General features: G+C 35.0%; 2 protein-coding genes across 9 annotated transcripts; both read left to right on the forward strand.

Annotated features, from left to right (window-relative positions):
* The first annotated feature begins 1,047 nt into the window (after window positions 1-1,047).
* Window positions 1,048-9,857, forward strand: LOC110716301. Of its 8 annotated transcripts, none has more exons than XR_002510465.1 (6): window positions 1,048-1,412; window positions 2,081-2,152; window positions 6,695-6,737; window positions 6,831-6,971; window positions 7,269-9,135; window positions 9,343-9,857. XR_002510465.1 is itself a non-coding variant. In XM_021894913.1 (4 exons), the coding sequence occupies exon 3, from the start codon at window positions 2,805-2,807 to the stop codon at window positions 4,395-4,397; it is 1,593 nt and encodes a 530-aa protein (XP_021750605.1). In that variant the 5' UTR covers window positions 1,048-1,412; window positions 2,081-2,152; window positions 2,796-2,804; the 3' UTR covers window positions 4,398-5,403; window positions 5,510-6,687. The 8 variants fall into 8 exon arrangements, 1 of the variants encoding a protein (XP_021750605.1); XR_002510464.1 differs by having other exon boundaries at window positions 6,835-6,971; XR_002510461.1 differs by having other exon boundaries at window positions 6,695-6,971; window positions 7,269-7,381; window positions 7,764-9,135; window positions 9,343-9,854.
* Window positions 9,858-11,023: 1,166 nt separating this feature from the next.
* LOC110716302 lies at window positions 11,024-20,984 on the forward strand. The gene is made up of 5 exons (XM_021894914.1): window positions 11,024-11,290; window positions 11,385-11,488; window positions 12,060-12,137; window positions 18,179-18,319; window positions 20,211-20,984. Exons 1-5 carry the CDS (start codon window positions 11,086-11,088, stop codon window positions 20,475-20,477), a joined length of 795 nt encoding a protein of 264 aa, XP_021750606.1. The 5' UTR covers window positions 11,024-11,085; the 3' UTR covers window positions 20,478-20,984.
* The last annotated feature ends 4,361 nt before the right edge of the window (window positions 20,985-25,345 follow it).

The following is a 25,345-nucleotide window of genomic DNA, read 5'->3' on the forward strand; positions in this document are numbered from 1 at the left end:
TAAAACTTATTTCAATGGCAATTTACATTAAAATCTTATCGGCTTCAAAGTTGCCCAAAAAATTTAAAGTTATCCGAAATTGGCAAAAAAGTTACCTTACCAAACTATTTCAAGTTTCTCTGAAGCATATTTAATTTTATCTAAGCTTACGTGAGCTTATGTTTTTGTAAAATAAGAGGAATAAAATTGAACACAATAAAGTCTTGTTTGTAATAATTTTTTATGAAGGTTTATACAAATGTAATATTGAATCGAAATCAGCAAAACTGTAAATCTAGGAGACCCAAAATCAACTGATATGAAATAGACCCACCCAAACCCGTGTTGAACCTTATACTCCAATTTGAGCATTAACCAATACGAAGTTAATGGCTTTGCTCAAACCTGACATGGACCCGATAGTTATTGGCCCAACTAAAAACTGATCTGACCCAAACCGGATGGTTTAAAAGGGTAACCTTGACCATTATGACAATCTATTTTTAATTATACAAATGTGAAAGTCAAGTTCATTATATAGAAGAAAAAGAATCATATAGTGAGTCACATTGTTTTATTATGTTAATAAGTCTTATGCCAATTTCATCAAATTTAATCTCAACTGATTCTGGTTTGACAATCATGAACTTAACCTGACGCAACATCGATCTATACAGATATCTGTTGTAATCCAAACTATTTTGAGCTGATTTGATGTTAACCCAACTTGTTTTCGAACATAACAAGTTGAATTGACACAACTAATCTAATCCAAACGGATCAGGTGGACTAAAATGGTAACTTTGACTCATTATGATCTAATCACTAAATGATCAACCCGTAATTGAATTGATACCATATAACCAGTTGATACTAATCATGTCCTTATATAATCGACACAGTGAAACTTGACACATATGCATTACTTTGACTTTAGATAAATATGATTTTATATTGGTAAAAAATATTAACAAGTTGAGATTACAAAACTTTATTCTTACGGAGTAATACCTATTATTATTATTATTATTATTATTAATATTATTATTATTATTATTATTATTATTATTAAAGATTGGCTTAAAGGTAATGCTTAGTAGGAAATTTTTGGATTTAGCATCTCTTGATTTAATACTCAGTAAAATATAGCAGTGTTCTTGTATAAAAAGAAAAAGAAAATTTCATAGAAAAAAAAAAAACAAAAAAAAAAAAACAAAACAAACCCAATTAATTCGTTAGTAGGTGGCAGGCACACAAAATCAAACAAACAAACCCATAACAAACTTCCCACAAAATCAATCATCGTACTAGAAATTCTCCATTGAAGCGTACTCGAAATTCTCCATTGAAGCGGCTTCTGAGTTCTGACTTTCTGAGCTTTCTCTCCTCGACAGCTCGACTCCTCCATTGAAGGCTTTGAAGCAGTCTCTAAGGTTAGATTTTCACAATCTAGTGTTATTGTGTTAATCGTGTATTTAATTGTCCGCCACTGAGTATATACTCAATTTAGGGTGGTTTCGGTGGTGGTGCAGGGGGAGGGGGTGGCTGTCGGGGCTGGGCTAGAGCCTGGGGAGTGTCTGTCGGGCTCATGGGCTGGGTCAGGCACTCAGGTAGAGAATTGTTTAATTAATTTGCATCAATTGCATGTTCAGTGAGGTTGGAAGGCTTAGAGGTGTGACAGTCTGTAAGCTTGAGTGGAGTGGAGCTGTGGAGGGGACGAAGTGGATGGCGCCCATAATTCTAATCGTTTTCTAGATTTCTTTCTACTACTTTTGATTGCAATCTGAATTTTGCTTCCCAACTTTATGAACTTAAACCTAATTTCACTTTATAATTTCATTTGATTTCAGTTTATACTTTTATTTTGATTCCAATTTATAATTTTATTATCATTCAAATTTGTGCTAATCAGATCAAATTTCCAATTTACGGAGTATAGTATTTTCAGAAATCTAGTTTATTTTGTAATTGAACATCCCAACTGAATTAATTTCTCAGTATGATCATCTTTTCGTAAATAATTACTGATTTTGTAACTGTACCTTGTTTTTATTTAACTTAAAATTTGCAATCTCAATTTTGCTTTGTATATTTTCCATAGGTTGTTGATATTTGGTGCGATAAAGTCACGGTATTCGGTGCAGAAATAGAAAAACACAATACCCGGCTTCATGTGAGTAATTCGTAGCATCTGTGTTCTATATTGCTTCTGCATGTATCTAATTCTCTTTATTTCTTTCTTTATTTTTATATTATTTGTTTTTTTGGTTGTCGTACTCTAGTTGCTTGTGTATATCTTTGTTAGTCTAGTTGAATTTTCAAATTGTCCACTACTTTAGTTACTAACCACAATTCCATTTATCAATTGTCTGCCACTTTAAATTGCTTATCATAATTTAATAGCATTGGCTAATATGTACTCCATTTTTCGTGTATCGATGTTGAATGATTGTTTGATTACTTATCTAGAAAGAGATTTGTTTTACAATGTTAGCATGGGATTGTTAGGTGCTTGTTACCAATCTCTTTGGTTGTATCTCTTTTAGGGTGTGACTCAATTTTCGTATTGTGAGATTTGTGACCTTTAATTTATCTAATTTTTAAAGTTAATAAAATTTTTCTTTTTTCATCAGTAACCCTTGCTTTGTCCCCAATACTATATGAATTTCTGTTGTTATAAAAATTGAATATGCATTTTTATTGCAGAAAGTTTGTCTTCTTATTTTGTTTTAGCCAGCCCAAGAATTCATGTCAATATTTGTCTCTTAGTTTATTACCTTTGTTGTTGATCCTCCATATAACATCTTATGTTATAGAGTATTATAATGGAAAACATTAACAAAGATTGGACTGATGCACCCCACACGGCCGAAGAATATATCAAAGGAGTTGTGAATTTTCTAGATTTTGCATTTCTAAATTCAACCATGGACACAGAGGAAGATGATGAATCGGAAATTTTATGCCCATGTACGAAGTGTGTTAACAGGTTCTGGTTCCCAAGGGAGGAGGTTTTCAATCACCTAATTGCTAACAGATTTAATAAGAGGTATAAAGTGTGGAACTTTCATGGCGAAGGATTGACAACAGGGTCTTCTTCAAGGGGAGATGGGCATCAGTGTGATAATCAAAACACATTAGACAATATGGATGAGATGCTTAATGATATTTTCAGAGATGTTATAGGAGGTTCAAGCTCTGAAGCAGAAGAACTTCGAATGGGTCCTCATGAGAGTGCTAAAAAGTTTTATAAATTGTTAGAGGATGCACGAGAGGAATTATATCCCGGCTGTAAGGATTTTTCTGTGCTTTCATACACAGTGCAACTCTATCTACTTAAATGCCTTAACGGGTGGAGCAATTCTTCTTTCGGCGGGTTGATGAAGCTTCAATGTGCTGCCTTTCCATTTGCAAAGCTTCCCACTTCTTTTCATCATGCTAAAAAAATGGTGAAGGACCTTGGACTTAATTACAAACGAATCGATGCGTGTCCTAATGATTGTATGTTGTATTGGAAAGAACGTGCAAATGACAAGTCTTGCCATGTTTGTAAAGCTTCTAGGTGGAAGTTAAATGAGAAGCAAAAAGAGGAAGGTGCATTGCCCGACGAAGGAGTTCCTGCAAAAGTTTTGCGTTACTTTCTTCTTAAACCTCGTCTACAAAGGTTGTTCATGTGCTCTGAGACGGCTGGACTCATGACATGGCATGAAACTGATCGCAAGAAAGATGACAAATTAAGGCATCCTGCTAATGGACAAGCTTGGAAAGATTTCGGTGTTGCACATCCTCAATTTGCAAGTGATTTTCGAAATGTGAGGTTGGGTCTTACTACTGATGGTTTCAACCCATTCAGAACTATGAGTGTGTCATATAGTATTTGGTCTGTTGTTTTATCCATTTATAATTTACCTCCTTGGTTATATAATAAGTCCGAGTATAATATCATGTCTTTGATTATACCTGGTCCTTCTTCTCCGGGTTATGACATTGATGTTTACTTGCAACCATTAATCGAGGAATTGAAGGAGTTATGGAAAGTTGGAGTTGAGACATATGATGCTGTGAAAGATGAAACATTTTCTTTAAAGGCAGCCTTGTTATGGACAATCAGTGACTTCCCTGCTTATGCAATGTTGTCCGGATGGAGCACCAAAGGAGAATTTGCCTGCCCGAATTGCAATCATAAGACTTGGTCCAAATACCTGAAGTATAGCAAGAAAATGTGTTACATGGGACATCGTAGCTCTTTGAAAGAAGATCATCCATGGCGTCATAATAAGAGAGCTTTTGATGGTTATGTAGAGACAAGGCCTCCTCCTCCTGCTAGATTCTCAGGTTCTGAGGTATTAAAAGATTTAGAAGGGTTTGAAAATAAGTTTGGGAAAACTCAAAAGAAGGGCATAAAGAAATTTCCTTAGAAGAAGAAATCAATTTTCTTTGAGCTTCCTTATTGGGAAACTAATACCTTGCGTCATAATCTTGATGTTATGCACATTGAGAAAAATATTTGTGACAGTGTGCTCGGTACTTTGCTTGATATCCCAGGAAAGCCTAAGGACCATGTGGCAGCCCGCTTTGATTTACAAGATATGGGTATAAGAAATGAACTCCATCCAAAGAGAACAAATAATAGAGGGAAGCGTTTATACTCCAAAGCCTGTTTTTCTTTATCTTCTAGTGAAAAAGACTTGTTCTGCAGTGCGATAAAAGGTGCTAAGTTTCCCGATGGTTGTGCATCAAACATCTCCAGATGTGTCCAATCCAATGAGAGGAAAGTTGCTGGTTACAAGAGCCATGATGCCCACTTTATGCTTCATTATTTGCTCCAAGTTGCTGTAAAGAATACCTTGCCTAAGCAAGTAGCATCGACTTTGATTAGGCTAGGATCCTTTTTTAGGGGTCTATGTAGGAAAGTTCTAAAGCCTAAAGATCTTGACGATCTTGAATCTGAAATCATAGAGATACTTTGCCAACTTGAGAAGATATTCCCCCCCCCCCCAGTTTCTTTGACATAATGGTCCACCTTCCACTTCATCTTGTAGAGGAGGTAAGGCTTGGGGGTCTTGTTCAAAGTCGTTGGATGTATCCGAAAGAGCGGTATTTGGGTAAATTGAAGTCGTATGTAAAAAATAGAAGTCGACCCGAAGGTTCCGTGGCAGAGGCCTACTTGGCAGAAGAATGCCTTATTTTTTGTTCTCGGTATCTTCACGATGAATTTAGTTCAAAGTTGAATCGAGCACCTAGAAATGATGATGATGATGATACTGCGTCCAATGAAGATGGAAGCCTTTTTCCTAATGTTGGACGTCCTTTAGGTGTAAAAAAGAAAAATAAAGGCAAAAAGGTTTCTTTAGATGAAGACACTTTGATGAAAGCTCATCGCTATGTACTCTTTAATTGTGATGAAATAAGTGATTACATAAGGTCAGTAAGTAAATTTAAATTGGTATTATTTCATATTAACTATATTTAATCTTTATTACTTATAATTTGACTTATACAACTAAGTTGCTTTGTGATATGTATGTAGTGAACATCAAGATTTAGTGAATCGTCAAAGAAGTCAAGGTAGACGAGATAAGCGGAGTAGGTGGGCGAGAGCACAAGAACAAAGTCATGATATTGGAGCATGGTTCAAGGACCGTGTACGGGAAGAAAATGTTTCCAAAGAAATCAAGGCTTTATCCCAAGGTCCTGACTATACTGTGAGAAGTTTTTAAGGGTACCTAATAAATGGTAACAAATTTCATACAACTGCACATGAGTCAAAAAGGAAAACTCAATGTAGTGGAGTTAGTGTAACATCTTCAATGTCGAATTTTGCAAGTTCCAGGGATCAAAATCCTGTTGTTAGGGACGTCAAATATTATGGAGTGGTGGAGGATATCATTGAGTTAGATTATTTTGGGCATTTCAAAATGGTATTGTTTCGCTGTAACTGGTTTCAAGTGGAGCAAGATGAGTTTGGGCTAACATGTGCAAATTTTAAAAGGTTATGCTATACTAATGACCCTTTTGTGATGGCTAATCAAGTAAACCAAGTTTTTTATGTGCAAGATTCCAAAGAAAAGCATTTGCATTACGTTATGGAAACTATCCCCGGAGACTTCTTTGATATGAGTGAAGAATCAAATGGTGATGTTGGAGTTTCTTATTGGAATGAATCTGCTAGTGATGGTGTTCGCCCAGGGGCAACTGTTGCTGATGACTATGATGTTAGTTGGTTGAGAGAGGACTTGCCTGCCACTATTGTTGACGTTCCAGAATACATGTTAGAAATGCAAGCAGCGCCGGAAATTGATGATTCAGATGATGAAATCGAGGATAATACACTATGGGATTTCATGCAAGAAAGTGAAGATGAAGCTTTGGAAATATGATTGGTCCTTTCTAGTATTCTGTTTTTAGTAACTTTGAAGTAATAAAAGCTTAGGGATTTTAGGTTAAACAGTTTTGGGTTTTGTTTGACTGCAAAATTATTTGTTTTAATGATCAAAAGTTTGGTTATTTTTTTTGGTTTTGTTTTGGGATTATTTGATAATCTCATGAAGCTTAATCTGTTTGTTTCGGATTATAATCAGTTAATTGTCCAAATCAAATAAATATGAAGTTCCAGTAGTCATATCTCATCTTGGCCTGCGTTGCCTGGCTCAAAGCTACTTGCTTGCTTGACTGAACTGTACTTTATTGATTTCTCCCCTTTTATGTCTCACAGGCTTGCAATCGTTACGGGGTTTCAGAAACTGCTTTTGGTGCTGGTATGACCTCTTAAACTAGCTTCTGTACTTTGCATGTAATGCTAGTAGATCAGCTTATGACTGTTGGAGGAGATGTTAAGAGTTTTCTATTAGCCAGCCACACGCAATAGCATGTAGCCACCAGCCTGGAAAGCTGCAGGCATTTTCCAGCTCTAGCAGCAGGCAGTAGACAGCAGAATACCGCAGGCAGCAGCTTGTCGATATTGGAATAATATCATTTCAAGCTTAAATCTGGTAAAAATATGCTGAATTTACGTCATGCTTGATCAAGCATTTTAGTTTTAGCAGTTTTGATTTGGTTTGATTGCAAAAGTATTGGTTAAATTGGACTTTAAAATACGAATAAGTTTGAGAATTAGATTATGGAATTAGCATTGGTGTGAGCTAATTGATATTTTTACTGCTGCCATGTCATATTTTGGAATTATAACTTTTGAGAATTAGATAGATTTTAGGACATAATTAATAATATAAGCATATCATTCTCGTATGAAAATATTTCTAAATTATTTGCAACTCTGTATGTTTCAGGAAAGGTTTTGTGTTTTCAGCAGTAGTTACATGTGCAGCTGGTCTACTGAGTGCAGCTTCACCAAACTTCTTAGTATTGCTAGTAGCTCGATGTTTGGTGGGCGTGGGATTAGGTGCTAGTCCAGTTTTACTCACTTGGTTTCTAGAGTTTGTATCTGCACCAAGCTTATGATTAAGATAGTGCTTAAATTTGTTTGATACTCTATATTATTAATGTCAATCCGTGAAATCATATTTTAGATCGATTATTTTTAGTATAATTACTTGTTTAATTGCTAAAATATCACTTCATTTGCATATTGTTTTATGGCTTATGATGGTTGCAAGTGTGTTTCTGCAATCTTTTTGTAATATTGAGAAAAGGATTGTGCAACAATGAAGTATAATCTGTTTTTGGTACGATTTCTTATTATCTTACAAAGGATTGGAATACATGGACTGTCACTCATAATGATTCTCAAAATATTTAAATTGACAAGTTTTACTTTCTTGCAGCCCAAAGGAGCATATATACAAACCAGGTGATCTAACAGCCAGCCACCCGCAGCAGCAGGCAGCAGGAAGCCGATAGTCGCAGCAGCAGCTAACAGGCAGCAGGAAGCAGCAGCTAGCAGCCAGCAGCAGCAGCTAGCAGCCAGCAGCAGGCAGCTGCTACCCACCATCAGCAGGTAGCTTAGTCATTAGCCACTAGCAGCAGCTAGCACCCTGCAGCCAACAGCTAGCAGCCAACATCTATCAGCCTCCAGCAGGCAGTAGTTAGCCGCCACCAGTAGGCATTCGCCATCTGCAGCAACAGCTAGCCGCTGGCAGCAGATAGTCACCAGCCGCAGGCAGTCGCAAGCTACAGGCAGCAGCAGCAACTCGGGTAAAATTATGGTGAATTCTTTCAGCTATTTTGTAAAATTTATGTCATGCTTAATCAAGCATTCTAGCTTATGCAATTTTGGTTTTGTTTGATTGCAATAGTGTTTGTTAAATTGGACTTGTGAATAAGAATTAGTATGAGAATATTTTACTTTGGGTGAAATCATGTTGGTAAGTAAAATTAGATAATTGTAAGTATTAGTATTCTCACAGATATATGGTATATATACCAATTAGACACAAATATGATAAGATCTTGGGGATTTTGTGAGTTGATTGATATTTTTACAACATCCATGTCATATTTTGGAATTATAACATACGAGAATCAGATTTTGGTCTATCTTACCAAATCACAGCCTAAACCGACTAATAAGCATATAGTACTATCTTTTTCATGCTCATTAATTACTAACTGCTATTTGGAGTATCTCTTGTTGGGATTAGTTTGGTTTTGTGTTTGGGAAGTAATTATAATGGACTTAATGAAATCAATTTATATGCTTATACATTAGGTGCTATTTAAGTAATTCCTTATGGTTGTATAATGCATTTGGTAACATAATAATTATTATTATCTAGGTTTATGTCCATAACATGGTAACTGATGATAGTTTGGTTAGTCCATCTAAATTTGAAGTATAAACTTGTTCTTGAAAAGCCAAAAAAATTCAGTGCAAACCTTTGCATAAGCCACTTTGAGCTTTTACAACATTTTCTTGCAGTTTTCGTCCATCACCCCATATTCTGCTATAGAAATGCAATTTTCATAATAGGGCTAGCTGATTTTGTATGTAATAACATAGGTTGGGTTTTGTAGATATCTTTGAACATGATTATGAACATAGGTTGGGTTTTGTAGATATCTTTGAACATGATTATGCTTGTCAAAAGTTGTGGCGTTACCATGCCAGCCCCTGTTTTCTTTACTGAGCATCATTAGGATTCCCTTTAAACCCAACTACTTCATCAACTGTTGCTGGTCAAACTCACTTTTCTAACTGTAAGTACTTCATTCAAGTTGTCTCATTCTAGATGCAATCATCTCACTTATCAATTATGAAAAATATCTCATTAGTGAAGGCCTGATCAAATCAACATTACGAAGGACTTCTAAATTCTTACTCATCAGTACTTCAGTAAAATAAAATTTTTAAGCTAATCTATGTGAAGATTTTTTAATTATCCTCGATGATCTTAAACCTTGTAGATTTCAAAAGCAGTTTGTGCATAGTTGAATGATCCCTGCTTCCGGCTAGTAGCAGAATTCTCAAGAAGTCTTAAGAACTAGCAAGCAGCATAACATAATTTTGAGCTTTTGACATAGCTACACGAGGTTAGTTAACGAGGTGGGGTAGCTCTCGCAGAGGCAACTAAGGAAGAAAAGAAGCTAAAGGAGGGAAGTGAAGACGAGGATATGGGTTTCTCACTCTTTGACTTACATCTTTTTATTAGTATGTCAGTATGTTATGATGTGTTCCAAAGCAATATAATTTTGTTTAGATGTTTGGTAATTAGTATACTGGATGAACTTCTTTGTTATGAGTTTTGTCAGGAAGTGGTAATGCAGTTCTTAGCATATTTTTTAATTGTATTGTCTGAATTCGATCTTTTGATGATTATATGTCATATTATCTTATATAATCCTTTTTTTTTTTGGAATATAAACATAAATTGTATAAGATTTTGAACTTTTACCTATGTATAAATGATATAATTATTTCTTAGTTTCATCGACTATACTATAGTTATTATTACATAAGTAGTATACTGTATCTTGAATTCTCTTTCTAAATTAAATATCTTGATTTTTTTTAACAATATCAATATTATACTAAAATAAAATATTATAACAAAATTGTAAAAAAGATTATACATAATTCTTGATCTGAATACCCGTATGTAGTAATAATATTATGATTACAGGTTTACAGCTTACATATTACTTCATTAAAGAATGATATGATTTTGTTACATATTTGTGTCGTTAAGTTAACAAAACTATACTCTCTTTATATTTTAATACTTGCTTTACTTTTCTTTTGCGACCGTATTTTATTACTTGCTCATTTCTTTTTTGAAAACCTTACACAATATTTTACTAATTTCTTCCAAAACTCCGCGCATGGAGAAATGAGCAAGTAATAAAATGCGGAGGGAGTAAGTAAAAGTGTTACAATTGTTGGCTTCCATAAAGCAATGAAAACACATATAACAATCGTTGCCTTACATACCTTGAAAAAACGTTTCTAAACTTGTTGCATAGATAACAATTTTATTGTTGTTATCTTTTTAGACAATATGTGAAATAAATGTTGCCTAATGTTAAAAAAAGGCTACATTTTATAATATTGTTGTCTTACATACACTAAAGCAACACTTTTTAAACTGTTGCATTGTATTGTGGTATAGATTGTTCAAGATCAAGGTAACAAACAAGTATTGTTGTCTTTTCCTACAAAAGACAACATTTGTCATTTTGTTGCAAGATTATGTGTTGCCTATTCTCATTATTCACAAGCCCTCGCATATCGATAAATAATATCCTCCGCCATCTCTTAGATCAAAACAGAGAGGACCGTAAGAGGCAGAAGCGGCTGGCAAAATCGACAGCAACACTGTTCGTCGAGAGAGAGAGCGACCCTTTCTTTCGAGGGAGTTTTTTTAAGTTTAAGTTTTGATTTGAAACATTCTAGCTAGTTTAATTGGAATACCTAAAATTTCTTCTACTTGAATAAAATAAAGTGGTTATTAAAAAAAAAAAAATTACTTTTTACCCTTTTTACTTCCAATAGTAAAAAAAAAATAACATTAATTGACCCCATGCAGGATCTTGGAGAATCACATTATACACCAATGTTTTTTTTTTTTTTTTTTTTTTTTGCGAGAAATTCAGCACATAAGAAAGGGAGGGGAAAAAAAGGAGAGTGAAGAATCAGGAGAGAGAAAAACAATGGCGAACAAGGGGGGAGGAGGAGGATCGGCGGTTCGTGCGGCGGAGATGGAGAAGATGAGCATTGAACAACTGAAAATGGTGAAAGAACAATCAGATCTTGAACTCAATCTTCTTCAAGACAGTTTAACTAACATTCGTACTGCTACTTCTCGTCTTGAACTTGCTTCTATTGCACTTCACCACCTCTCTTCCCGCCCTCAAGGTTACCCTTCTCTTCTACTTCTCTGTTTTGTATTCGAACATAAAAAAGATTTGATTTTTGATTAAAATTGATTATGATTATTGTTTTTGAACAGGGAAGAAGATGTTGGTGCCTTTAACTGCGTCGCTTTATGTTCCTGGTACTCTTGATGATGCTGATAAGGTTCTTATTGATGTTGGGACTGGTTACTTTGTTGAGGTTTGTTTCATTTTTTCTGTTATTTGACTGATTCTTGTTGTTATTGTTGTTGGGGTTTTAATTGCTTGAGTTAGGGTTTTTGATTGATTTTTGATGGTTATTTAATATTGGGTTTTCATTTATAGCAGCATTTTTTAGTTGCTGAACTTAAATTATTTACTATGATTTGATGTGCTGGTTTGGTAAGCATTGGTTGTAAACTTGTAATGTGTAGTTTAGTTAGTGATGATCGTTTTACTCACTCTTCTGGTAGGAGTGTATGTTTGTACTTGCTCTTAGTTTCCATCGTTCCGAGAATGGTAAAAAGCATGTGGTTTTGTCTACTTGTTAGTTCTACATTTGTTGTTCTCTCAAATTGATCAATCCCATGCCTTTCCATTATTGGGTGATTTGGAGTTTTAAATGTTTTGATGTAATGACATTTTTGAGGGGGCAGGGTGGGGAGTGTGGGAATTCGGGGCATGTTGTTTCTTTCTATTTTGTGTACTTATTTGTCGTGGAAAAGAGGGTGTGGTTTCTGTCCATTTGTATATTCTTGTTGAGCATTCGATGTGTGTTGCATATGAATTAGAAAACAATGGTTGAAGGCAAGGAGTATTGTCAGCGCAAAATCAGCCTGCTTAAATCTAATCACGAGCAGCTTGTTGAGGTATTCCTAATCATCACTGTTTGAGTTCGTTTTTGGTTGAAATCCCAAATTACTTGTGTTTGGCAGATGAAATCATGACATCAATGCTATAAACTGATGTTGTGAAATGTATAGCATGACATTTTGTTCTATTCTTTTATTTTTTTCACATAATGTATTTGTGGGTATTTGAGTTAGAACACTTAGAAGTCATGAAATACCTTATGCTTTTGGTATGTCTGACTGGTGTTTATAAATGATATGTTGACTATCTATTTGGGTTTTGTACTTTCATGTTTTTTTCATTGATATTCGTGATAACATCCTTAAGAGGTTTTACTTACAATGACCTACAGACACATTCAAGCTGCTTAAATAAAGACTTCACTTTTTTTTTTTTTTTTTTTTGGCTAACTTGAGTATGGAAAATTCCTGGCTTATAAATGTGTTACCTTATTCTTTCTGCTGATCTTGTAAAAAACTAAAATAATATGTGAGGGGGTCAAAGATTTGTTTATCTGTCTAGCAATATGTTGCTTTTACTAGAAGTTTTGTTTAGGGGATTAGCTACTCAATAGCAAAACTCCGATTGATCTCTTTAAGCCTTTTGCTTTTCAATGCATATACTAAGTACTTTGTATATTTCAGCAGATTTCCTAGCAAGTTAAGGTTTTAAAATGCAGACACTGTTTAGGCTATTCTTTTACTTCGTGTTAGTGACCACAAAACAGAAGAATCAATCTGTTATGCGAAAGAGACATTATCAGGTGTTTAAGAGCTAGTGCTTTTGGTTGCCATTTGATGCTTTTCTTGGATGGAAGGAATATTGACGTATATTATGAAACAGAAGGTAGATCACTTATAAATGCACCCATAATGGTAGTGTAGAAAGAAAGTTGAACTTTCTTAGACAACATTTACCTATGCTCTTTAGTCCTGACTTTGGTACAAACATTCCTTGAGCTTAAGTCCCTGGGACAACAATGTAAAGGATCTTGCTTAGATATTAGTATTAAAATGACAGAAATGTTTCTGAAGCTTGATATCTTGGAATTCTCATCAGACCAGGGCATTGTCTGGTCTAAAACTGATGTCTGGGGCCTCTGGGCTTAAGGTCAATTGCCGGTATGAATTTCCAAGGCTTATATTTTCTACCAAATTTAATTTCCAAGGGATGATATAGGGTACCGAATTTCCGGGGGTAATGAAAGGTGTCGGAATAAATTTCCGAGGGTCAATGAAGGGTATTGGAAATTATTTCAAGGGGTAAAGGGTACTAGAGTTTTTTAGGGCTTAAGTTATTATTATAAAGAGGGATTGATAAGAGTTGGATCAATGAATGGGAAAAAGGAGGTGTAGAAGAAAAATGACACAAGCTTTCTTTCTTTTTTAATTATGTCCACCTGGTTCACCACTTCCGAATCTGGCATGGGTTGCACACCTGACTTATAGTGGACGAGTCTCCCAACAAGAGGTTATGCATACAGTGAGGCTCGAACCCGAGACATCGCTTAAACGACATTAAATTGCTTATCACTTTCTTTCATCAACAAGTATAAACGTTCTTCTTTTGATACGAACCATACAGAACATACAAAATTGGAGAAAATGGGCTTAATAGTTTAAGAATGAAAATAGGATAATGGGAATTAAAAAGGGCAATATTGTCTTAAATATATTTAAGTAAATCTTTTTTTTTTTGTGAACACATTTAAGTAAATCGTGCATTTATGTTATTTTGCACTGTATATAGTACTTGTGATAAAAAATTCAAATAGTTGTTCACATATTATGCTATTTATAGATAGTTCTGTAGTTCCTGGTAAAATGTCTTCAATAAATTTGATGGTAATATAATTTTCTCTTTTTTCAAAAAAAAAATAAAAATGAAAAACTTTCCAAATTTTAAATTTAAATAGTACTATAACGCGCACTCCACGTTTAATCGAAATAAATTTTGTTGGTGTATCGTTAATAAATAAATCTCTTTTATTTTAAAAAAAAATTCCAAATTTTAAATTTTGAACAGTATAAGGGGATTGTTAAACGACGACCTTATTTTACCAGGTAACGCCCGCATTTAAATATAAATGGACAAATATACCTTCGTGTGTACTCCATATTTTTCTTCCTTAGCCTCTAACTCAATCGTACATTCTCTCCTCTCAACAAACCACCACCAACCGTGGGCAAGGTCATCGGACACATCGTTGGAATTAAAGTCGTTTTTTTTTTTTTTTTTTTTTTTTGTGGAGGCCAAACGCCTAAATTTTTCAAAACTCTAGTGGAGAAACGCCTAAATTTTTCAAAACTCGAATTTATGTTTGCGTTTTATGTTTTTATCCTAACTTTTGATGCAGAACTCAAATTAAGACCAATAATATATCGTTGGAACAGAAATTCTTGCGTGGACCTGGTCCACAATAATATTATTATGGACCTGAGATTTATATACACGCAGAACTAACGTTATTTGGAACATTAGGACCGTAACTTTAACATAGTATCCTTATTTTTTAACATAGTAACCTTTATTAAAACTTGTGTGGCCTTTAATGTTATTTCTGTTTACATCCCAAAAAATTAACCTCTTATAACTTTTATAATGTCACAATCGCTTTTATTCCAACATAATAACCTTTATTTTAATATAGTGATCTCTATTTTTTTATTAATAAAACAATCATAATATCTCTAATGTTAGTGGTCCACAATAAATTTGTGTGAACCAGGTCTATTTAAGAATTTGTAACGTTGGAAAGCTCTAGAAGTCTTTTTTCTAACCCAATTAGAATCCTTTCCTAACCCCTCACTGCTTCTTTATCTTTTAAGATTTTTTTACTGGGTTTATTTTTAATTCCTAATTTCTTTCTATTTTAAATTCCTAATTTTTTTTATTTTTGTAATGGGTTTATTTAAAATTCCTAACGCCAAATCCTACATCTCTCTCCTCTCAGATCCCCTTCACCGGCTCACCGCCCCTTTCTCTTTCCTCACTGCCTCTCAGATCTCAGTCATCTCACGGTGTTGGCTTCCCTCCAGTGCTCTTCTAGTCCTCTCTATTGCCGGTACGGTTCTCCCGTCACCCGAAGTTGCTTTCCTGCGTAACCTCGTAGATTAAACTCCGGCGAGTTCCACATCCACGCGACTCTAATCTCCGGCAACTTCCACATCCGGCGACTGCCGACTCCACCACTCCCCTCCTATACTCGAAGCTTCCCTCACCCTAAGGTGCCATCAATTGTTTGTTGGTTTTAAATTTTGATTTATATACCAGTATGTCATTTCAATTTATTTGCTAAGTTTTGTAAATGATAATATTTTTGTTATTGTGTATATGATTTGAAGGAGGGTGCGTGAAATTATAATGGAATGAATTCTTAATTTTGTTATATTAATTATGAGAAAGTGCTAAATTGAGTGAATTAATTTGCCTGTAAATTAGTATTTAAACAACATTAAACACTCGGATAATGGATATCCGAACTATCCGTCGTCGACTTGTTGTTGTGTAGTAGTTGTTGTGTTGTCGTCGTCGTTGTTGTTTAGTTTCAAATTTTCAATTATTGTACGGTTTTCTTGAAGCAAGTGTTACAATTGCAACAAAACCTAACAAGTTTAAAGTCTTCAATGAAGGGTATTGGAAATTATTTCAAGGGGTAAAGGGTACTAGAGTTTTTTAGGGCTTAAATTATTATTATAAAGAGGGATTGATAAGAGTTGGATCAATAAATGGGAAAAAGGAGGTGTAAAAGAAAAATGACACAAACTTTCTTTCTTTTTTATTTATGTTCACCTGGTTCACCACATTCGAATCTGGCCTGGGTTGCACACCTGGCTTATAGTGGACGAGTCTCTCAACAAGAGCTTATGCATACGGTGAGGTTCGAAGCTGAGACATCGCTTAAACGACATTAAATTGCTTATCACTTTCTTTCGTCAACAAGTATAAACGTTCTTTCTTTTTATACGAACCATACAGAACATACAAAATTGGAGAAAATGGGCTTAATAATTTAAGAATGAAATCAGGATAATGGGAATTAAAAAGGGCAATATTGTATTTAATACATTTAAGTAAACCTTTTTTTTTTTTTGTGAACACATTTAAGTAAATCGTGCATTTAGGTTATTTTGCACGGTATATAATACTTGTGATAAAAAATTCGAATAGTTGTTCACATATTATGCTATTTATAGGTAGTTCTGTAGTTCCCGATAAAATATCTTCAATAAATTAGTAGATGGTAATATAATTTTCTCTTTTTTTTTTGGGATATTCAATTTGGTGGCCTCGTGGTTTTAAAAATTCTACATGGAAGACGAACTTTTTTCCAACTCTTTTCAGTGGTACCAAGGTTTAGAAAAATATACATAGTGACCTTTTTTAGGTTTATAGCTAACCTTTTAAGCTAAAATGGTTAACCTTTTGATTTTTTTTTTAAATAAATTAATTTAAAAAATAAAATAAATAAATTAAAACCCTAACCCCTACCCTAGCAGGTGGCAGCCCACCTCCGGCAGGCGGCAACCCCTGCCTCCTCCGGCCCCCTTCCCTTCCCCTTCCCCTGTCCATTTCCGACCACCACCCCTGCTGCCTCCAGCCATCTTCCCCTTCTCCCTTCCCCCTCCTGCTGCTGCCACCACCACCGATCTCCCTTCCCCCTCCTGCGCCTGCTCCGTTTTTTAATTGAAATCGAGCTGGATTTATGCTTTGTTGCTTCGATTTGTGGTTGCTGTCGCTTATTGAGAGGTGTGGCTGCTAGATTGTGGTGGCGCGGTGGTGGGGGGAGGGACGACGGGTTTTCTCGAGGTGGGAGGAGGGCCGGTTGGGGTTTTCGAGGTAAGGGAAGGGTTTTTAATGGAGTTTCGGTGAGAGAGGGAGGGGGTTTCGGGGATGGGGTGGTGGTTTAGGGGGATTGGCGACGGCTGGGAAGGCCTGCACGTCGGCGAGGGTGGGTCTGGGCGCTGGCGGGTGTGGGGTTGGTGGTGGCAGGGAGGAAGGGTGGTAGTTGATGGTGGCTGGCTTTTTTTTTTAATTTATTTATTTTATTTTTTAAATTAATTTATTTTTAAAAAAAAATTAAAAGGTTAACCATTTTAGCTAAAAAGGTTAGCCATAAACCTAAAAAAGGTCACTATGTATATTTTTCTAAACCTTGGTGCCACTGAAGAGAGTTGGAAAAAAGTTCGTCTTCTACGTAGAATTTTTAAAACCACGAGGCCACCAAATAGAATATCCCTTTTTTTTTCATCAAAGAAGGAAGGAAGGAAGGAAGGATGACAGTGCTACAAGAAAGTTTACTAACAATATACTTCACAAGGTATATGGTCTACGATGGATTGCACTATGACAAAGTGACAATAGAGCAAATTGACACCTACTAAAACTAATGTCTGGGGCCTCTGGGCTTAAGGTCAATTGCCGGTATGAATTTCCAAGGCTTATATTTTCTACCAAATTTAATTTCCAAGGGATGATATAGGGTACCGAATTTCCGGGAGTGATGAAAGGTGTCGGAATAAATTTCCGGGGTCAATGAAGGTATATCGTCGTTGTTGTTGTTTAGTTTCAAATTTTCAATTATTGTACGGTTTTCTTGAAGCAAGTGTTACAATTGCAACAAAACCTAACAAGTTTAAAGTCTTCTGTTGGATTGAAGGTAACAAGATCGATCAAATGGAGGATTACATAAGCAAATTACCAGATGACATTCTTATTCACCTCCTTTCTTTCTTGCCGATAAGAGATGCTGTTAGAACAAGGTCATTGTCACCTAGGTGGAAAGACCTTCCCGATTGCCTTTCCATCCTTGAGTTTAATTCTTTAAGTGTGTTAGGAAAAAATGATAATGCTCATGATGAGTTTGTCAAAGCTGTTAATCAGTTTCTAGAGATATGGAAAGCACCGAAAATAAGTAAATTTAAACTTATTGCTAGTGTTACCGGAAAGAGAGTTGAGGAATTGGACCTCAAATTTAAACTTATTGCCATATCACTTTAAGTACGTATTTCAGATATTCCTTCTGGTAAGTACTAACATGTCTGTCGTATATCTTCAGGTACCACCAACGCTTGCAAGCATTGTTATGCATAGTCTGAAGCGGCTGCATTTACATTTATGCATTCCTGTAGGTTTTGATCTTTTCACTATAGCTGATTTCTTACATGCTTCTCCCATCCTTGAGGAATTACATATAGAGGTTAGTCATTATTGACTTCGTCTAAATTTCAGAATCCATGCTGAAAATAATTCTCTTTTTTCTTGGTTATTTAAGTAATTATGACACCTTGTCAAAAAAAATATATATAAAAAAATAATAATTATGTGACACTACTCTCCATAGCATATACTACTTCCGTTTTATTAGTTGTTACCTCTTTGTTATCACTCTTGCCTAGAGCTGTACACTGGTCCAAAATCGGACCGGATTGAATCGGAACCAGATTTTATGTTTTCTGCAGACCAGAGATCGAAACTGTTTTTGGGTTTAGCTTTTTTTATTTTTTTTTAAATTTAGATCTTAAAATTTATAAAGATAATTCGAAAATTTTATAATCTAGAAAATTTACCACATATATGCAGTTTGAAATTCTATCATTCAAAATGTTAGAATCCTAAAATAATAAATTTGAAAATATTCAAAATTATAGATAGTGTGCCTACTATATTACCCTCTTAGTAAAAGAACAAATACAAAATAAAATAAGAAAATTGTCAAAAATTATACAACCTTTTGGCCGTTCTTTTTAATTAATACAACATTTGGATTATACATGAATATTACAACCTTTTGGGACTGGCAAAAATCGGTTGTAACCTGTTGAACATGTTAACTATGCCACGTCTTTTCCTATGATTGTCTTAGTTTTCTTAAATTTCTCTCTCCTCCCCACCAACACCACCACTACACCACCTCCGGCAACCCGTCTTCCTCACCAAACCATCAAAAATGCACCGCCGACCTCCCAAACAACTAACAAATGTGCCACCTAGCCCTTTGACCGTCCTTCCCCTTCGTGACCACCACCTGAAACCCAGCCCGTATTCATCGGGGAGGTGGGTCGCCGGGGGAAGGGGTTGGGCCGTTGGGGTTCGACGTGGAGGATTGTCGCCCGGAAAGGTGCTGCTGGTTGGGGTTGGGGTTTTTAAATTTTTTTAATAAAAATATATTTATTATAAAAAAATCAAAAATTATTAATTTAGACTAATTATATATTTATATGAACACGTGTCATTGACAAATTGTTTAACCAGTTACAAGTTTTTTGTCTTGTTGAAAATAGTAACCCCCAAAAGGTTGTATATTTAGGTATAATCTAAAGGTTGTATTATTTTAAAAAAGTGGGCCAAAGATTTTATTATTAATAATAATTTTTCCAATAAAATACTCTAGCCTTGTGAGAAATATCATCAAGTAGAGTTGTAGTAGGTGAAAATAATTATTTCCCACATCCTTGCGCTTAATGGCGTTAATGACCACCTCACTATACAGTCATTCTCCATCTTGACCTCGCAAACCCATTATCAAATTGCACTTATTTAATCAAGGGCAAGTCAAATTAAATCAAGCACTTATATAGTTATATGTGCAAAATCTTAAAATAAAACCACAACCAAGTAAAAAAAATAAAATAAAAATAATGGTATATATGTACGGTCAAAGTAAGTCAAACACTAGTAATGAAATGAGAAAATGGAGGGAGGATGAGAGGTAGGAAGCAGACGACTACTGAAAAAATTAAACTAGAGTTATTAATAAAGAGGTATATATGTACCGGGTCAACCAAGTTTTAAACAATTAATATAAGAACTGTATGAACCGAGATTTGACTAAAAACCCAGAATCGCCAAAAATCTTGGACCGGGTCAATTCTTGATGACCCCTGAATTGTTAATATTTCTAATTATCAATTTAATCACAAGTGGATATTATTAAATTTACATTCATATGATACAAACAAGATTGAATAGGGCAAAAGTCAAAGTGTGTAAAAAAAGAAAAGGAAGTATATTACTAAAGATGATGTTAATATCTGTTACAAACTTGTTACTCTCTTTGTTAATATTTTAAATTTTTCAATTGATTTCAGATGCAGTATCGCTGTGAATTCAAACGAAGCCCCATAAGACAGTATTCGGACCGCCTACATTTCCAGTTGAAAAAAGTTACTATTGAAAGATATAGTGAAATGTGGAAAGATATGGAGTTTTTGATATATTTGCTCAGAAATTCCATTACACTTGAGCAACTAGTCATTGTGCCGGAAAAAACATCTAAGTTGACGAAGGAGCTAAATTTCAACTTGCTCCAAGGAGTACATCCGACCGCGGAAGTCATAATATCCCATCATAAGTAATCCCCATCTATTCTGGAGTTGGAGGACAGGCCCCCCTCATAAGTGGTTAGGGTTTGATCCTCATTCTTCCATTTCTGTGATAGGGTGGGGAAATCCCCCAATTTCTTACCGTATAAAAAAATTTATTTTGAAGTTGCAAATGTATTGTGCCGTGTCGTGGCAGAAAATATTTCCAAGTGGATAAGGGGGCCAATTTCAACTTGCTCAAGAAAGTACGTCTGATTGTGGGAGTCATAATAATCCATCTAAAGTAATCTCTCATTTCCCTTAGAGTTGCAAACATGTATTATTGTATTTGTCATATTGTGGTGTTACATGAAAAGCTCTTGCCTCATTCAATACATTTATCAATAATTTTATACACTACTGGTTTTTTTTTAATTGGTTTTGTTAAGTCGTGCTAGCTTTGTATTGAGAATCTCTACATTAATCTAATCTACTTAAATAATCACGTCATGTTGTGTTTACCGTATACTTAATTGTGTTGTAAACCCGTTATTTTTTAGTGTTTGATTTATGTTGTGTCACTTTTGTCGGCTCCACTTTTCCTATTGTTGTTTGATTTTTAGGTGTTTGAATTCTTTTTTTCCCATTTGTTCATTTTTTTTTAATAGCAAAAATATTTCATTAATTAAAAGTCATACAACATCTACAATAGAGATTCGACGTTAACAAATACATAAGATATTGAATCAAATAAAAAATTCCTTCATAAAAACTACGATCGTCGAGTAGATCTTGCACTGTGGAACATCTCCCGCTTATATCGCTGGAAAATACAGCCTCGTTGGAGAGACAATCTAACGATCCTTTGTAGCCGTGAGGATGTTTTCCTTCTGATTCATCTGTCTGTATTCGAAAACTTGATAACTTTTTCACCAACGAAATAATTTCACGACAATCCATTAGATCTAATATCATGGATTCAAAACTAAGAAATTTTTCCCCTGAAAAGAGGAGATAAACCTTGTCTTTCGAAGAAGGTCGAAAAACCCTTGTCTTTCGAAGGAGATCGAAAACCCTTTCTTTCGAGGGAGAAAAATTCCTCCCAAAAGGAGGAAGCATTATTATAAACCTAAAAAAATTTAAAGAAACAAGGATTGGGGCTTTCCACCGATTAAAACCGATGGAAGCCCCTTCAAAATTCAAAAATGAAGGCTAGGGTTTTGGAGAGAGGAAGGAGGAGAGAGGAGGAACATGACTATGTTTTTCCTTTTATTTTGTGTTGACTATTAAAAAAAGAAAAAATAATAACAATAATAATCTCTACTTTTGTTGATATTCCAATATTAAGTCTAACCTTAATCTCTATTATATAGAGGAGCAAAATATTGGTGTACTAATTTTGAACTACCAATTACGCCTTTTGAAGGCAATTAATGCAATTTTGATATTTCAATTCAGGCTCCGTTTGTTTTAAAGGAAAACAATTGTCATGGAAAATCACTTTTCAAGGAAAACAATTTTCAATGAAAATATGATTTTAAAAAAAGTTTTCCTTTGTTTGTTTGATTAGAGGAAAATTTAAGGAGAAAAAGAAAGGAAGGTGAGAGTATTAAGGAGAAGTAATGATTGAAGAGGAAAATGTGGCATACCTTCTTTTTCTAAGGAAAACTGTTTTCCTTTTCTAAAGTGCAATTTTCTACCTATAGAAAAGTTATTTTCCATCTCTTATCAAAACAAACAGAGGAAAATGAAAGATGAAGAAAAATCATTTCCAGGAAAATGTTTTCCACCAAAATAAACGAAGCCTAAAGGTTCCAATTAATAATGAACTTGTTTGTATCAAACTCGTTTCCCCAAAGTATTTTAGCTTTGGTGTAACTTAATTTGCAATAATAATACTCGTTGTCTTGTTTTTTTAAAAAAAAGGTAAGTGGAAAAAAAAGTCAAATACTAATTTAACACAATTATTAATAAAAAAAAAAAAAAAAAAAAAAACAAAGGAAGTTGATTAGTTAGTAACCAATGCTTTAAATTTGAAAAAAAAAAAAAGATTTTATATATGATCAACATGTTTTTAATAGTTACAAAATTAGAAAACACGTACATTATCATTTATAACAATCTTTGACGAGAATGTCACTTTATTTTTTTTGAGTAAAAGGTGGCACGAGTATATTTATAAGTTAAATCGATTTCCGCCAAAATAGTGATACTTTGAGAGAAAGGTCCAGTGCAAACCATCTCGCAGCATCATTACTCGCAGCACCAGACCCTTGACTTGCAGGCACCCATATTACTTGCCGCGCATACCCACAATACTCATCCACCATCCCATCGAAGCCGGCCCAACAGCAACAAGTTCTGCCTTTCATTGCAATCAGATCCTTGGCCTTCAATATGTGCGCCAGCCACCTCCATCTCTCCTTAAATGAGTCTGCAGGAGCCCCATCTAAGTGTTTCACCAAATCACCATGTCTCCATATTTCTCTGGCTGCCTCACAATGAAAAAGAGAATGAATGATGGACTCATTCTCATAGCCACATACCTGACACGATGCATCAAGAGTGATATGCTGGGTAAACAAATCTTTCATTAAAACTCCTTCTGTGTATTAATAAGTGTTACATTTACTTTATGCGACCGCGTTTTAATAAGTGTTACACTTTATTTTTCGACAAAAAAATACATTTAAATATAATTTCTCTCTTCTCTCATGGTCTCCACCCAAATCCACTACTACTTTTTTTATTATTTTTTTCCTTTCACATTCATTACTTTTCAATAAACTATCAACCTCACTATTTTTCTTTTACATCTTTTGATACTACAACCATCCACTTACCTCATATTTTATTTAAGTCAGTTATATTGCCTAAAATTATGTGCCGATCAAAGTGTAACACTTATTAAAATAATATCTAGTCATAGGGTAGGCCTGGCCTAGATAGGCCCACCCTTAGCTTCGTCTATGGCTTGAGCTTACACGCTCATCGTGTTGTGCACTTGAGCCTAAATTATTATGTATGTGTAGTGATTTTCAAACATTAAAAAAGGTAGTCCAACATGACCCACAACCCAACACATTCTAACGCATAGAGTGTCTGCACTGCTTGAAGGAACGTCGGAACTCCCACTCCATGCTAGTTGCTATAGGCCTACAAAATGACCTTCCATGGCCATTACACTGTATTTGGATAGAGAGAAATGGAGGGAAAGGAAGAGAAGAGAAAAAGAAAGGAAAATTTAACAATAACAAACCAACATTTACCCCATTCTTCCAAAATGGACTAACCTTTAAATCTTCCCAAAATAAACATAAGTTTGCATTTTTTTTTTCCTCCCAACATGAATCCAAATGACCAGTAACCTTTAAAATCAATCATTTTTTTTTAATTTTCCTTTAATTTTATTTTTTTTAAAAAAGTAAAAACCTTTAATTATCTTTTACAAATTAACAAAATAATTAAAAAAATACAATTAAAACAAAACAGACCACTTCCCCACCCCCACAATTAGCCACCCCGTCCTCCACCTCTCCTCCCTTTCTGGCCACCACTCCCCCTCCCCCTTCTCCTCCCATTTTCGACCATCCCCTTTCCGGCCACCACTCCCACTCCCCCTCCCCCTTCCATTGCATTTTATGATCACACCCCGCTCCCCATGAAACTCCCAAACCGACAATCCGTAAACTCCAAAAAAGTGAGAAACGGATGTGGAAAGAAAGAACAATTGGAAGATAAAGAAATTAAGGGTTTCGATGGGGTGGGTTTTGGATCTTGGTGGTGGTGAAAGGATGGTTATGACAGTTTCGGGTAGTGGGTTTAATTTTTGGATCTTGGTGTTAGTGGGGTGGGTTGGTATGGTGGTTTTGGTGGTTGGTATGGTGGTTTTGGTGGTTGGTATGGTGGTTTCGTTGGTTGGTTGGTGGTTTCGTTGGTTGGTTGGTGATTTCGGTGGTTTGGTGGTTGGTATGTTGGTTTCTATGGTGATTGTTGCTCGTGGTGTACATAGGTGGTAGTATAGTAGGTGGAAGTGATGGCGGTGAAGGTTAATGGGGTGGCTGGTGGTGAGGGGTCTGGCAGTGGTGGGAAAGGGTGGTTTTTTTTTAACTTCTTGTTTTGTTTTTTTTTTTTTGTAAAATCTATCAAAATTAAAAATTTAAAGAAAAACCTTGACCAATGATTTAATGATAAGTGGATTTTTACCTGGTATACAAGTAAGGTGACTTGTTTGGTTCATTTTGGGAGAAAAATGCAAACTTCTGTTTATTTTGGGAAGATTTAAAGGTTGGTTCATTTTGGGAGAATGGGGCAAAGGTTAGTTTGTTGTTGTAAAATTTTCCAAAAAGAAATGATGCATCATTCTTTATTTGGAATCTTTAAATACCTAATGTAAGGAGGGAAAGGGATGGAATTGAAAGGATCCATTTTCCCTCCTTTTTAAATAAATTAAACCAAATTTCTTCATTGTTGGAGAAATTTGGAAGGAAAATAGAAGGTGATTTTCTCCCTCGCCTCACCTGTCTTTCCCTTTCCTCTTTCTCCTTCCCCTCCCTTTCCCTTCACTATTATTATATAAACATAGTGTTAGTCTCCAAAAGTGTCCAAAGGCTACGAAAACAATCAACTTATCATCGAATTGGGTTGGTTAAGTTTAAGTGAAAGTACAAGATACGGTTTGAATTTTAAGTGGGTAATCATATATAATCAACGGTTGAGTTGAAGAACCCTATCCATGTCGGCCGATCCACCCTGTTATTGCCAAAGTATCTAAAACAATGAAATTAACTACTTTATAGATAGTTGAATTTTACACACCTAGCTAGCTAGCTCAATCCACAAGTAGATAAGGTTAATGCAAGCAGTAATGAACAACCTTTAGTAAACCACTTGCCGTTGTATAGTGTTCAAAAGTTAGCTAC

The sequence above is a fragment of the Chenopodium quinoa genome, unplaced genomic scaffold (assembly GCF_001683475.1).
Source record: "Chenopodium quinoa cultivar QQ74 unplaced genomic scaffold, ASM168347v1, whole genome shotgun sequence".
Classification (NCBI taxonomy): Eukaryota; Viridiplantae; Streptophyta; class Magnoliopsida; order Caryophyllales; family Amaranthaceae; genus Chenopodium; species Chenopodium quinoa.

What these genes read in the sequence shown, in the direction of transcription:
- LOC110716301 (XM_021894913.1), top strand. Translation starts at nt 2,805, where the DNA reads ATGGAAAACATTAACAAAGATTGGACTGATGCACCCCACACGGCCGAA.
- LOC110716302 (XM_021894914.1), top strand. Translation starts at nt 11,086, where the DNA reads ATGGCGAACAAGGGGGGAGGAGGAGGATCGGCGGTTCGTGCGGCGGAG. An exon ending in CCTCTCTTCCCGCCCTCAAG is followed by an intron (nt 11,291 to 11,384) that starts GTTACCCTTCTC and finishes GTTTTTGAACAG; the next exon opens with GGAAGAAGATGTTGGTGCCT. An exon ending in ATCACGAGCAGCTTGTTGAG is followed by an intron (nt 12,138 to 18,178) that starts GTATTCCTAATC and finishes GTATATCTTCAG; the next exon opens with GTACCACCAACGCTTGCAAG.